The sequence below is a fragment of the Agelaius phoeniceus genome, chromosome 18, assembly GCF_051311805.1.
Source record: "Agelaius phoeniceus isolate bAgePho1 chromosome 18, bAgePho1.hap1, whole genome shotgun sequence".
NCBI classification, from domain to species: Eukaryota; Metazoa; Chordata; class Aves; order Passeriformes; family Icteridae; genus Agelaius; species Agelaius phoeniceus.
The window spans coordinates 990,243-1,005,398 of NC_135282.1; the positions used below are offsets into that span (position 1 = coordinate 990,243).

Genomic DNA, 15,156 nt, shown 5'->3' on the forward strand with positions numbered 1-15,156 from the left:
TGCCTCAGATGAAATAAAACCTGCACTGCAGGGTGTGAGCTGTGCTTTGCATTCTGTCCTGGGAGTCCTGAGTGCGACCAAGGCTCAAGGGTTCTGCTAAAGAGGCAGGCAAGGGTCACCTGGAGAAATGTTTCTCCCCAAAAAATCATCAAGTGCCTTCAGAAAGGAACAGAACTTCATGAAATTTTTTTTTTTAAAAAGAAAAGCTCACAAATGCCATGAGCTGAAGGAGACTGGGCAGCTTCATCTGCATTAAAGCTCAGGGTCTTTTCACATTGAGAACATTGTGCAAGTGCACACTGCCAAAATCACATCCTCCTGAGCAAAACTGCCTCCTGCTGTTGAGGGTTTGCTCCAAGTTCAGTGGAATTTTAAACACTTTGGAACTGCAAATGCCCAGAAAAAAAACAATTCACTGAGAGCTCCTAATTAGTCCCTGGAAAGCCAAAGGTACAGCCAGAAAGCCTGAGCCCATGTGCAGTATTAAAAGAAGTGGAAATTGTAGGCTGCCACCAGAGATGGACACAGGCACCAGGCAGAGAAGATAAATGAGATGAAGCAGTCATAAAAACAATACTGAATAATCTGATGCCAGTTTCCAAGTTATTATTTAATAAGGCACAGATGTTAGAGTCACATTTTAGTTTGCTTTTCATGTACATTATGAATTATTTTGCACTTTTGCATAAGCACACATTAGGCAAAAAACTGTCTCTAATACATTAGAAATTCACTTTAGGGGGAGCTTCCCTCTCCTCAATCTGTTGACAGCTCATTTAATCACAAAATGGTTGGACAAGAGATCAAATCAACACTAAGGCTGTGCTAGCAAGTGACAAATCATTTCACTTCAGACAATTATTAATCTTGGTGGCACTGTGATTTACTGAGAACAAAATAACCTCACAATGCTCAGTTCCAAACTGCCCCTGGCTCTGACTAATGGCTCACATCTCCTGAGGGGATAAAGCCACTGGGGAGGATTCACTTGCAGCAGAGGGAACAGCTGAGATCAGGCTGAGGGATGCAAAACTGAAAGGTTTCCACCAGGCTGAAATGCCTATAAATCCCCCTTTTGGGGAGGGATGGAGTGAGTAAAGATTGGTGACTCAGAATTAGGGCACTGCCTCACCTGGGCCTGCTCAGGTGAGAGCAGGGCAGAGGCAGCTCCAGCCCAAACAACCAAACACCAGCATTTATGTCTCCCTGCAGGCAGCCCAGGCTGTGACAGAATAGAGGCTGTGACAGAGTAAAGGCTGTGACAGAATAAAGCTCAGGGATTTGTGCTGTGCTCCCCATTGCCCTGCAGGGCCCCTGCCCCAGCCTGGAGCTCTCCTGGTGCAGCCCAGCCCTGCCCAGAGCACAGACCCAGAGCATTTCTGGCTGCTGGGTGGCCCAGACTCATCTGATGGATGTTCTGCCATTTCCCACAGAGTTAAGGCACTTTGTTACATAATTAGTTAAACTGATTCTAAGTTTCTTTCATCCTTGACATCTATTAGGAATAAACACAGAAAACAAAGGGAAAAATGGGTTTTACCTGCATTTTGTAGAAATCCGTACCAGTCAAATGTTTCACTGGGTGTAGTATTAATTCCTGTGTAAAAAAGGAGACTCCCATGTTAAATGTCCCCTGGCTGGCTGAGCTGTGGCTCCTGAAGGCTTTGGGAAGTCCAGAAAAGCAATATTTCTGCCAGGCACCTTGAACTGCTCTGCAGCTGCCCTCACCAGCAATGCCAGTGCAGCCCTTCCACAGGCTGGAATTCAGTGGGAAATGCTGAACAACCCCCAGTGCTTCAACTTCTCCAGCAACACAGCCCTGCTAAACCTGCCCTCTAAAACTACACCTGGGATAGCATCACCTGAGGGGGAACATTATTCCAGAACAGATCCAGGGCAGCTGGGACACAGAGCCCTCAACACAAAAGGACGTAAATTAAATTTATATTTATATTATATCAAATATTAATCTGCCCTGAATATTAATACATTCCTTTTTCCTTATGTTAAAGATTAATTATTTTAATGATGAAACTATTTTATTAATTTATTTAAACACTTATTTAACTATTACCTCCCTAGGAACATAAATATAAACTAAAGATGGGCTAAACAGACTTCACAATGAGTTATTTCAACAGCACAGCCTGGAAAAGGATGTTACCTTCTTTGAAAGTGAAATACACAAGATGGAATGAGTTTTGGAATCCACAGAGAGTTATTTTTAATTAAATAAATTGGGAAATGAAGCCATCACACCTAAAACACTGAGTTGTGCTCCCTGGATGATCAGTGATGGACTTGGCTCTCACTGGGCTGGGAGCTCACCCTGGAGCATTTTAAGGAACTTGGGGCTCCAGGAGAGAATTGCCCACCCTCAAACCTTCTGCAGCCTTTGGAGAAATCCCAGAGCTGCCCCAGTGCCAGCTGACCTTGGAAGGCAGCTGGGAAAAGCTCCACAGAGCGCCCAGTGCGGGGAAACTGAGGCACAGAGGCTGAAATTCCGCCTCAATTAAGGGCAGAGGCAAAAAGCCCAACTCAGGGAGCAGCTCAGCCCAGCCCAGCCGGAAGCACAGACATGGAATCCCTCATCAGGATCTCAAAGCTCTCACCTTGGCTTTGGACATAAATTTTCTTCCTAGCATCTGGCTTTAAAGAGAAGAGAAGAAAAAACTTTCAGAGTTCAACATAAGAATATCTGTTCAATCTTAAAAACAAAAACACAATAAAGAGCAACAAAACACACGTCAATGTGATTTTCTTCTGACTATTGAAAATCAAAATTATGAGATACATTAAGGAACTCCAAAAGCCAACAAAGTAATTTATATTTACTATGTCCATTTACAGTATCAATGAATCAATTTTGCAATAAACACAATTACCAAGTTAGTACAAATATATATATATATATTTAGTTTGTCTCTGTATCCTTTCTTATGATCATTACCCTGATTTTCTGGAATAAAACAAATTTCAACTGTCTAGCTGGAAATCAGCACTAGTTCCCAAAAAGCTGTTGGTCTTGGAAGACTGGTTTTGAAAATCCAGTTTATATTTATCTATAATACAATTTAGAAACATATCAGTTTCAGAAACTGCTGTCAAATATTAAGACTTGCCAAGACTGGAAAACCAGTGCCTGGCGGTTATTGCAGAACATTCACAAATAAAAATTACAAAATAAATTACCTTAAAATAGCTGTAGTAAAAGAGGCAATTACTACACTTCCAAAATCCCTCCTGAAGCGCTGTTATTTAATTTAGGTGATTAAAGAAGCAATTTCCTATTTCAATATCTTTCTATAACTCAAACTGTGGATTTGTGGAATATTTTTTTTTTTTTAATGAAGAGAAAATCAATTCAGAAACAAACTTCAATTCTTGAACCAGTCACCTCAGGAAATAGGAAGCCACAAAAGTGATTTTTTTTTTTTTTAATTGCAGAGATTTTGGTTTTCCCTGTTGTTCCTCTGTGGCTGCCCCTCAGTCCCCTGCCCAAGCTCTGCAGTTACTAAAAATGAACTGGGAAAAGAAACTGGAAGAAAAGAGGTCACTAAAAAAGTCATCTCCAAGCAGCTCACAGATGGGGAGGAGGTGGTTTCTGAGAATCAGGGTGAGCAATGTCACCAAAATTACACAAAAAAGCAGCAAATCCACATGGGAATGAAGTGGGGGAGAAAGAAACAGCTCTGTGCTACAGTGGGAGCCTGGGGATACTCCATGGACTTCATCCTCCTTGAGCTTTTGCGTTCAAAGGATTGAAAATAATAAAAATAGTTCAACACATCATTTTATTACCTAACAGTGGACCTTCTCTGACTAACATTTTGAATTTCCCAGCAGGATAAAAATGATAAAAATGATAAAACCCCCTGCGAGCAATGGGACAGCACTGCCAACTCCAGAATTGAACTCTGCAGAAAAAGGGAGCAAAACAGAGAAAAACAGGAAAAAGGAGGTGGGAAAAGCAGGGGGGCAGCAGCCCCAGCCCTGCCTCCCCCTGCTGGGTCAGACCCCTGAAAACACCAAGTTTCAGAGAGAATTTCAAGTTCAGCATCTTCGTTCCTGCCCTACAGAACCCCAGAGGGCTCAGGGGGTAAAAACAGCCCTGGAGGGCCTGAGAGCACTGGGACAGGGCTCAGGGATCTGCTCACACTTTAGAGATCGATTTCCTCCTATGTTCCTATTTTAAATGGGCTTGAGGAGAATGGAAAATGGAATGGAATGCTAATAAAAGTGGCTTAGGTAATTCTTCTGCACCAGTTTTATGCTCCTGAAATAAAACGCTGACCATGAGCACGAGATCTTTTCCAGTATTTCAAGCTCACCTGGAATGCAGATGATGATTACAGGGCTGGGTCACACGTCAGAATTCAGGGTAGTTTATCCAGTGAAACAGAAGGGGATTTGTTGGAAGGGCAGCCTCTGAGCACAGTGCAATTGCTGACTGTTTGGGATGTGCATTCAGGGTGACTCCCAGCTAAGGAAGCCCCACTGGAGGAGCAGGGCAGCTCAGAGCAGTGAGAGCTCACATGTAAATGCCATGAACACCATGAACAGCATGAACAGGAGCTGTGGGGGAAGGATGTGCTCGTGCTCCTCACTGCCTGGAAGCAGCAGATCTGAGCCTTTTGCTCCCAGCCTTCCCACAGAGAGCAGGAGCCCAAACCTCAGCATTCAAGGCACAGCCAGGAGCTGGAATTCAGTTCAGGATGGGACAGAGCTGCCTCCAGCTCCCTGCCTCCACAGGCCCCAGACACTGCATCACTCTCACGGGCCCCCAGTACAGAATGTTTAGGTAAAACCAAAGCCTGCTACCTAAAAACACTCGAGGTGCTGATTCTGGAACTATTTCAAAGCTCAGTTTTGTTTCTTCTCCTTACACTCTTACTTTTGTCCTTTTCTTGCTTAATATCTCTGACAGAAGCTGTGCCCTTTCCCTTTTACCCATCAGGAAGTTCATTGTAGTAACTACTAAAACCAAATTACATTTGTGAAATAAAATACCAAATCCCATGTCTGCTCATGTATCCTTTTAATGCAAACAGATTTTAAAAATCAATTAATGCTGAAAGAAGGTATTGTATATCCTCCTGCTGTCTGTGCAAGCTCCGCTCTCAGTGATTATTTTTGAGGCAAGAGTGCATTAATGGTTATCCTGTGATGCAAATTAGAACTGAAGAGGTGCCAAGCACTTTGTTTGAGCTCCTTGCATTAATTGTTCAGCTTCAGCTGGTGTTTCCCAGGGTGAGGTGAGTGAGCCAACACCTCCCTGCAGCAGGGAGCTCCTGCCTTGCTGCTTCCACCCCAAATGGCTCCTCCTCACCCCTCACTGGGTCTGCTGATCAGCACACAGAAAAATTAAATCTAATTTACCTCTGCAGCTCACCTGAAGGAGTTCATTCTATTTCCAGAGTTGACCAAACAAGTATTTTCAAATTATATTTCCAAATTCTCTGTTGTAACTAATGCTGTCTGGAGGAATTTTGTCAACATAAAGTTTAGTAAATGATGCCAAAAGAAACAATTTGGCATCAGGAGAGACTGGGTAACAACAAATGATTTGTTTTAAATGTTACAGAGAAACCTTTCCTGAACTGCTCCACGCTCTCTTCTAATCCTAAAGAGCTTTTAATGCCAGACCTCCCTGACTGTACATCAACAAGAAATGCTCTCTCTGAAAGGACAAGCAGGGCTGGGAACAATGCAGATCATTGCAATTCCTGCACTATTTAGGGCACATTTAGGAGCATGCATATCTGCTAATAGAGCAAGCATTGCCATCACACAAACGTACCCACTCTGCTGCTGCCAGCTCCTTCATTTCCACGGTGAAAGCCACTGCAAACCTGGTTAAGGGGACAAAAATAGTTGGGATCATCTGCTTAAAGTGTTTAAACATAAAAAAAGTACTTCAAAAAAAAACCTTGGTAAGAACTAAGATCAGAGGCTTACAAAGCTGATCCCAGCTGAAAGACAAAAGCAGGCTTTGCACTTGTTCCAGCAGAAAACCATGGTTAAACCAGCAGAAAACCGTGGTTAAACCAGCAGCAAACCGTGGTTAAACCAGCAGCAGCTCCTCAGGCTTTCCAATTGTTCCAGCAGAAAATCATGGTTAAACCAGCAGAAAACCGTGGTTAAACCAGCAGAAAACCATGGTTAAACCAGCAGAAAATCGTGGTTAAACCAGCAGAAAACTGTGGTTAAACCAGCAGAAAACTGTGGTTAAACCAGCAGAAAATCGTGGTTAAACCAGCAGAAAACCGTGGTTAAACCAGCAGAAAACCGTGGTTAAACCAGCAGAAAACCGTGGTTAAACCAGCAGCAAACCATGGTTAAACCAGCAGCAAACCGTGGTTAAACCAGCAGAAAATCGTGGTTAAACCAGCAGAAAATCATGGTTAAACCAGCAGAAAATCGTGGTTAAACCAGCAGAAAATTGTGGTTAAACCAGCAGAAAATCATGGTTAAACCAGCAGCAAACCGTGGTTAAACCATCCACAGCTCCTCAGGCTTTCTCACCCAGAGCTCCTGGGAAGGTAAAGTGGGGATTCCTCAAAGGGAACCCCCAAACAAGGGGACAGCTGCCAGTTTACCCAAATTAACGCACAGAGCTGCAGCAGGATTCCCACAAATGCTGGATCAGAACTCCTACTTTGCTTGTTGAAACAAACCTTATTCCCCTGCATGTGCTCTGTGGGATCTGCTTTATGGCCCTGCAATGAATTTCCCACCACAACCTGACAGCTTGGAGGTTATTAAAGCCCCTGCAAACGCTGCCTTTGTCAAGTGGCACACGCTCCCTCCCCAGATTGTGCAATTATCCTTTCAATACATCACATTAACAAGCATAAAAAGATGTCACTTCTAAGTCTACAAAATACTGTTCAATAGGAAAAAAAATACCCCAGAGGGGTACAAGCACCATTTAGAGGGATTTGATTAAAAATGAAACACTCATAATGGCAGACAGTGTTCAATAGTTTGTTTTATGGAATGTGCTGGGATATTGTACTGGACAAGTAATCTACAATTCATGATGCTTTCTGCTTAGAACCCTGCAATCAATAAAGAAAAAAAATCAATGTTTCTTTTAATAACTATGCAATGAATAACAGCAGTGATGCCACTGGAGAAGAGGTACATTCAGAATAACTTCTAGAAAATTGAGAGGATTTTCCTGTAGTACAGAAAATATTGTAAACTACACAGGGATGTCATAATACATTTTGAAAGATCATAGATAATTCATGCTATTAAGGTATACTTCAGGTTCCCAACTCAATACCATTAAAAAACATTCAGTAAAGCAGATTTTGTATTAGCTGTATTTGTGACAGACAATATTTTAAACAGAGATGGATCAAATGGACACACTCAGAGATTGTTTTTATGTATTTCTCATTTTGCACAGTGCTGAAATCCCTCTGACACATTAGATATCTTTTTCTTTTCCTTCAGACCAGTTTAAAGAACAACTTCTGATTACTTGATAACAAAAGTAAACAAGTACATAAATTTTTTCCTGAGTGGAACCTTAAGTTGCTCTCAGCTCCAAGCCACACTGAGACACAGGAACATGCCCTAATGATTTTTCAATGAGTGTGATTAAGTGCTGTCTTTAAAATCTGTTTACTTACCACATTTTATAGGGGATTACAGCCAGAGCAGCACATCTCTGCCAGTGCTAAGTGAGCCAATAATAGCTGGGAATAGTGAGGCAGCAGCAAGGATGAAGCAGGAGAGAGGAGCCTGGGGCAGATCCTGCCCGACCCAAACTCCATCCTGCTCTGGGTCTGCAGCCACAAAAAGGTTTCCTCCCCCATCACAGCCATGAGCAAACACTGCTGAAGTCAACAAACCTTTGGATCAGCCAGGAGAAAACTTCTTTCCTGGGGATGTTGAAACTATGAAACATGCTCAAAAGTGTTCTTAGTAATTTCCTCTGGTTTAGGATCAGTTCTGGATCTACATTTGATGACTACACTGGCATGGCACTAGAGCTTTCCAGACTTTAAAACACCTGAAAACACCCCCTTGTCATCTCCCCTAAAAACTGAGGGAATTTGCTTGAAGACTTTTTCAGTCCCTGCTGCTTTGCTCAGGGGCCCAGGGAAAGGATCACATTAGCAGGAGGAAAAATAAATTAAAAAAAACCCTGTTTGTACCAGAGGGATCCACTTTCCAACAGGCATGCTGTGAACAAGCTGTGTGTGAGGAGCAGGGAATACCAAACACACAGGCTGCACACAGGCTGCATGTTCTGCTCAAACTGTTCCCCCTCCAGCACTGAACCACAAATAACAGGCAAAGGGCACCAGGATTTCCAGCAGCCCAGTGTTTTCTGCTGGCCTCCACATCTTCAGTGCTTCCAAGTGTGTGTGGAGAACTTCCTAAAGATCTGCCACACAAAAATGCAATTTCCTGTCAGAAATCTTCCACCCCTGCTCTTACCTGGCTCTCTCCAGCACTGCTCCCATCACCTGGCGTTTCTCTTTACATTTGATGTCTTCATTGACATCTGTCCCACCAAAGATGATTCCAAAGGGAATTCTGCTCCCTGCAAAGCAGTGAGAAGTTGGCCAATATGTTCATGTAATCACCAGGAGTGAAAAAGTGCACTGATAACTCTGAATCACCTATCTGAGCAAAAATCTGGGAAAAGGAAACTTGAATTTTGATTTTTTTAGCACTGTAACCCCACACACAATAACTTTGCACTTTCACAGGACATCAAACCAAATGGGAAACAAAGTTTGTTGATAAAGACAGGAAATGTACCACAGATTTCCATTTGTATTTGAAAGTTGAGTGAGCTGTAAGATCAGGATTTATTAGCATTGCTAATTTCCTCATTACTAAATGAGAGAGCAAGCAAAAAGAATGAAAGACTAATTACCATTCTGGCTACTTGGAGAATTTCCTTGGCATTTGTTGATATGATACTCTAATGTTTGCAGGTGGAGGGAGTTGATGTGCACTATCAAAGCACCACTGCCTCTAATCTTCCAGAGACAGCCTGTCTGTAATACCACATAAAATATGCACTGCCTCGGTAAAGAATGAAAAAAGGGAATAATTATGATGCCATCTATTAGGTGTGCTGATCCTGTAAAGAGAATTTCCAGGATGAGGCCCAGCAGATCAATAGTATGGCAGCAATGGTAGTGCAATCCTAAATTTCTAAATGTTCCAGGAGCCAGGAACGTTCCCTGCATCCCTTTTTTGTCCCAGAAGTCTGCAATAACCTTTACACTTTGACTATGATCATCTCAGCAACCTTGCTGTTACTGTCCTGCCTTGCAGAGATTTTTGGTTTATTTTTCTTGCAGCCACTGCAGATACCTTTTAGAACAGTGTAACTGATTTATGGAAACTCCTGAGCTTTTGTAAGGCATGAGGCTTTTCAGGTCACTTGGGACTTTGAAAAGGTAACAGCAGCAGCATTTGGGCATTGCCATGCAAGTTAAACTCCAGTAAAATTGTACTCCAATAAACAGTTAAAATTCACCTTTATCTTTTGTTCTTCAGCAAACATCCCCAAAAAACCCAAAAAAGATGGGTTTAAGCCTCCTCCAAAACAATTCAAGGTCTTGCCAAAAACCAATCATCTCTATGTTCCAACAAGCCTTAATTCAAATGTGAGCACAGCTCATTTTACATTATTTCACATTTATTTTTTTTATTTGCATTTTTTGTGTTTGTATTTCAGGTCCCTGCTGAAATCAGAGCCCCTCTGGAGCAGAAGCAGCCCAGGCACAGCAGACACAGTAACTGAGGCTGTCTGCAAAGCCCCAGAACCAACTGGGGGCACTGCTGAAGTCCAAACCAACCCCAGAACTGCCCTGAGATCAGTGGAAGGTGCAGTTCTGTGCCTTTGAACAGATTTCTGTAAGGTGCTCTCAGCTGAGGATGCACAAACTGCAGTTTCAGCAGGTGAAATTACTGTCTGTAATTCTCAGAGTGCTCCCAGTGTATCATTAGTGGCAGGCTAAAATTTTGTTCTCCGTGGCTAAAGAGAATAGAAAATTTTATTGTTTGTCTGATAACATCCTGTGTCCTGCAGTCTGCCTGACAGGAATGTTATTTCCCATTGAAAAACCCTGACTCGTTTTTGAGCAGAAAAATCAAATTAGCCTCCCTGCTTCCTTGCATTGGAGCCCAGCTCTCCCTGGCCAAGCCACTGTCCTCTGAAAGAACACATGTCCTGAAAGGATCCTGATGCTAATGTAATGCTCTCATCCTGGGGTAGCTAAAGTACTTAATTACCAAAAGCACCATGTGGTTTAGAAGTACATTTATTTAGCTCTCTCTCGATCAGATCTCCCACTGAGAGGGATTTTTAGCATTTCTGAACGTTTGCTGAAATGGATAAACAGAGTGAGGGTATTCTGTGTGGGTTTAGACATTTCTGGCCATTTGTAGCAGTTAGGATTCATTCTCTTCCCTTGCAGGATTTCCTGGGAGGTATTTTTATTGCAAAGCAGAAGGAGGATTACCTTGCAGCAGTCTGCCTCCTTTATAGAGGTGAATGGCCAGGGCTGCATCAAACTTGTCTGAGGTCAGGTTTGCTATTTCAGCTGCACTTTCATACATGAAAGCATCTTTAAGAACACAGATGTGACCTGCAGCATGTAGATGATTCCTTCATTATGGGAACAAAGAGAAAGAGAATAAAGAAGTCACTATTAATGTTACAGGCACACCAGCATATGAAGCAAACTTTATCAAAATGTTTTTCCTCAAACTTTGCTCTTTCAACTTTATGCCTTTTTTGTTCAAGCAGCCAAGAGCTGTTCACAAGGCTGTTTCTTTTTTCCTGGAAGATATTTGTTATCTTCACCACTGTGATCCACAGGCACCTTCCAAGCAAGGTAACACTGCATGGGCCAAGTCTGATCCACACAAAAATCAGAAAAAGTGAAATATGCCCAGGAGCCTTCCTGACTCAAGTTGTCATTCTGAAATAACCCCTCCTTTTGAAGGGAGGTGTCAGAATTCTTGTGTCAGAGTTTTTGTGTCAGACCTTGCTCTCAGAGATTCTCAGCCCCTTGTTCTGGAGAAGGGACACCAAGTGAAGGAAGCACAACATGTCCAGCTATTCAGTGCTACTAAAACTACAGAACATCCAAAATGAATGCATCAAGAAAGCCAGAGAGCTGAATTGTGTTCCCCTTCTGTTTGAGGGTGGGTTTAATTGCTCCTTGTCTCAGCTCAACCATTTACAAACCAGGCAAAGAATTATTGAAATAGAAGCAAAAAAACTACACAAAAGTAATGACACAAATACTTTCACAACCTGCTTAAAAAATCTCAGTTCCAAAAAGAAAAACCAACCAGCAAGCCCCTGGCAGTGAGCTTAGGCATGCCCCTTTCCATGCAGTGGTTCTCAGATGGAAGCATTGCTGCAAGGGCTGCCAGAGCAGAACTGATTGATTGCAGACAGCCCCACTCCTGCCCCAAACCAGGCAGGTATCGATGCTGCCAGAACATCAGCAAACACACAGAGCAGCAAAGCTCACCTGACATGGCTGTTTGCACTGTCAGGATCACACAAACACCACAAGAACGTTCTGTGCTCGTCCCATCTCGTGGCACTTGATTGATTGATTGATTGATTGATTGATTGATTGATTTCTCGTCATGTATTAATTGTTCTGGCATTACAACCCTGCTGGCTCATTGACTGCCTGGACCGTGGCAGCTTCCATCTCCTGATCATTGCACAGCCTCCCAAGAAATGGGACTTCTGTCCTGCAGAAGTTACTCATTCCTGCAGAAACTGGTGCTAAGAGTGCTGTAAATGTCTGGGGGCACTGGAAGGAATGTGCCAGCAGTGCCAGACACAATGGAATGGCAGGAGTGCCAGACAGAATGGCACTGGAAGGAATGGGCCAGCAGTGCCAGACAGAATGGAATGGCAGGAGTGCCAGACAGAATGGCACTGGAAGGAATGTGCCAGCAGTGCCAGACAGAATGGAATGGCAGGAGTGCCAGACAGAATGGCACTGGAAGGAATGGGCCAGCTCCACTGGCACAGCACAGGGGCTGCATTGCTTCCTCAGCCCCCAGAGAAACTCCTTTTAACTCCACTGTTCCAAACCAGACCAATAAATTATGATAACTGCTAATAAATAATGAAACACGGCCACATTTTAAGCTCCTTATTTACACTGCTGAGCAATTCTTGAGAGCAGTTGCTCCATGAGCTGGTTCCAAGTACCTGCCCTGCCCTTGCAAGAGGCTCTCCATTTCTATCCCAATAATGATGCCCAAATCTCCCAGCTGGGGAGGGAAAATCTCCCAGGCATTCCTTGGGATGCTGCTGCATGCATTCCATAATTTCACAGGTGCTCATTAAATGGTCCAAAAGGGTTTTTTTCCCATCAGCATTCCAATTACCATAAATCACTATCCTGTACAAGCAATATGTTTGCATATTACAATTAATTTGAAAATAACTCTCTCAGGACATCAGGAATCAAGAAACTCAGGCAGGAATTCCAATCAAAAGTGGTTTTTTTTTAAACATACTAGGGATGATTACTTCTCCACACATTGCACAGCTCCACATCTCCCTGGGGAATGGCAGCTGCTTCTGCAGTAAATACAGAGGGACTCCCTCAAGTGTTCCAAGGCTCAGAGATTGTGCGTTATCTCTACAAATCCAATTTTTTTTTTTTACACATTTTTATTCTACTCAGGAGCACGTAAAAAATTTGCATACATCTTCAGAAGGAAAAATAAGCAAATATTCCCAGAATAATTGAAATTCCCAGATTTAAACAGGCCTTGATCCCCTGAACATTCCATCGAGTTTGATCTCATTAATCACAAGCTTCAAACGATGCATCTCTGGAAATACCTGTGTGTGGAAGCTGAGTTATTGGGTAGTATATAAGTGCTGGAATTTACAGCGTTATTTTCATATTTTCTAAATGGCTTTTCATCTTCATAACCAAAAAAAGCAGAGTGATTTTCACACATATGCTGTTACCAAGGAACACGATTAGGGAGTGCTGCAGAGTTATGGCAGGGATTTTTTTGGAAGCCTGATCTGTGTGTGAAGTCCCAGATGTCCCTGAATGAAGCCCAGGCACAGGAGACACATCATCCATATCTCTTCTCCCCCTGGCAAATGTCTATTCACATTATTTTGCCATTTCATAAACAAATACTCTGTGAATGAGAAACAAAAATTAACCCAGCTCCTGCTGTCTGGGGATCAAAGACAACACTGGAAATGCCAACTCTCAAGGCTACATTTTCTCTCTATCATAGTTCTTAACACAGGAGATAAATTCCCAAGTGTTTTTAAAACCCTGAATGTTGCTTGGAGCTAGAAATTGCCCTGCCACCTTCTCCCCTTCTACTGACACTCTCATGGAAGCCAATGCCATGACTTGGAGAAATACTATTTCTAAAGTGGAGTTGAGCTGGCAGATCCCAGATTTTGGGTGTTTTTCTAAGAAGAATGCATCAGGGAGGGCTCCAGCCATTCAGCAAATGTGACAGAGCAGTTTTAGAAGTACGTTACCCTGGCCACTGCTTGCTCTGCACTATTTATACACACCTCAGTAGTGGACAAAGCATTTGTCCCTCATTTTAGCATTCAGAAAATTAATTTCTCTTTGTTTGGTGCATTTTTAACAGTCTTTGGAAATTACAAAGCTTGTAAGTGCAACTTTCAAGTGTGTTCTCTGCATCTACACTGAGTGCAGAGATCCTGCTAAAAGCTACAAGCCTTTTCTGACACATTTGCACTTTGAGATTTCTATACAAAAAACATTTTTCTCTAACGCATCTGTGAAATACCAAGCGATATTTTACAATGTTTAATTTTTTATTCCCTACATAATTGATCTTCTCACTTCTCCTGGCTAGCAGTTTCCCCTCCTCCAGCATGAATCTGCAGTTCACAGGTTTGAATTTAAAAAACAGTTTCAGAGTTCCAAACACAGCCTGGCTGATGAGAAGGCACAGGAGTTAAAAGTGTGCTTATTTCTAAGGTATTATGGTTGTGAAACTTGCTCTGTTTTCTGTGATGCCTTCCTTTCAACTTCTAAATTTCAACTGATACTGATTTAATGGCATTACTTGCAGACAAAGAATGTTTGATTTCCAAAAAGTTGCTGGTAGGTGGATACACTGACACTTTTTGAATGGCACAAAATAGGCTTCATCCAAAAATATTAATTATCTCTTTCCCTCAGCTGCCTGCTCTGCACAGCAGCTGTGCACCAACTACTGTTAAATGTATATGGCACAATTCAGAGCTTGTTAAGGGAGCAGAGTCGTTTCACTGCCTCTCAGAAACTTGGCCAGACCTGAACACTCACAATTCCCACTGAAGCTCATCAAATTACACGAGTTGAAACCCTGCCTGATCTCCTGTTTTCTTTGTAAATGATCTTATTTTTCAGAGTTGTTAAAACAGCATGTCCTTCACTTCATTTCCCTCTCAAACTTCTCCTTGAAGCAACATAGACAAATTGCACTGGCATGAGTGAACTATGAGTAAAGTTCACTGTGAATCCCAGAAATTAAAAATGCGAGTGAGGATGGGGACCAGCTCCTCCTGTCTCTGTGCTCTGAACTCAGTAACTGAGCCTTGCAAGGAGCAGAGAACTCTGCAAAGCTTGAACCCGTGTTACAAACAGCTCCTGCAGTGCAAACCATGGTGGGGAGCAGCAGCACTGAGGGCAGCCCCTGAAAATGGTGGAACTCATGCCAGGGTGCAGATGAACACCTGTCCTGAAAGATGGACACCTGTCCTGAAAGATGAACACCTGTCCTGAAAGAGGAACACCTGTCCTGAAAGAGGAACACCTGTCCTGAAAGAGGAACACCTGTCCTAAAGATGAGCACCTGTCCTGAAAGATGAACACCTGTCCTGAAAGATGAACACCTGTCCTGAAAGAGGAACACCTGTCCTGAAAGAGGAACACCTGTCCTGAAAGAGGAACACCTGTCCTGAAAGAGGAACACCTGTCCTAAAGATGAGCACCTGTCCTAAAGATGAGCACCTGTCCTGAAAGATGAACACCTGTCCTGAAAGATGAACACCTGTCCTGAAAGATGAACACCTGTCCTGAAAGAGGAACACCTGTCCTGAAGGTTCCTGCTCTGGGAATGGCCACCCAGGGCCAGCAG

The 15,156-nt window shown here is 42.9% G+C and overlaps 1 protein-coding gene across 2 annotated transcripts in view; it reads right to left on the minus strand.

Annotated features, from left to right (window-relative positions):
• GLT1D1 (glycosyltransferase 1 domain containing 1) overlaps positions 1 to 15,156 on the minus strand; it is a 40,087-nt gene that overhangs the window by 17,901 nt on the left and 7,030 nt on the right. For both annotated transcript variants that reach the window (XM_077187986.1, XM_054645921.2), the window contains 5 exons: positions 10,503 to 10,648; positions 8,458 to 8,563; positions 5,801 to 5,852; positions 2,613 to 2,649; positions 1,541 to 1,597 (listed from right to left, as the gene is read on the minus strand). In XM_077187986.1, the coding sequence (XP_077044101.1) occupies positions 1,541 to 1,597; positions 2,613 to 2,649; positions 5,801 to 5,852; positions 8,458 to 8,563; positions 10,503 to 10,648 (398 nt within the window). The remainder of the gene's footprint in view (positions 1 to 1,540; positions 1,598 to 2,612; positions 2,650 to 5,800; positions 5,853 to 8,457; positions 8,564 to 10,502; positions 10,649 to 15,156) is intronic.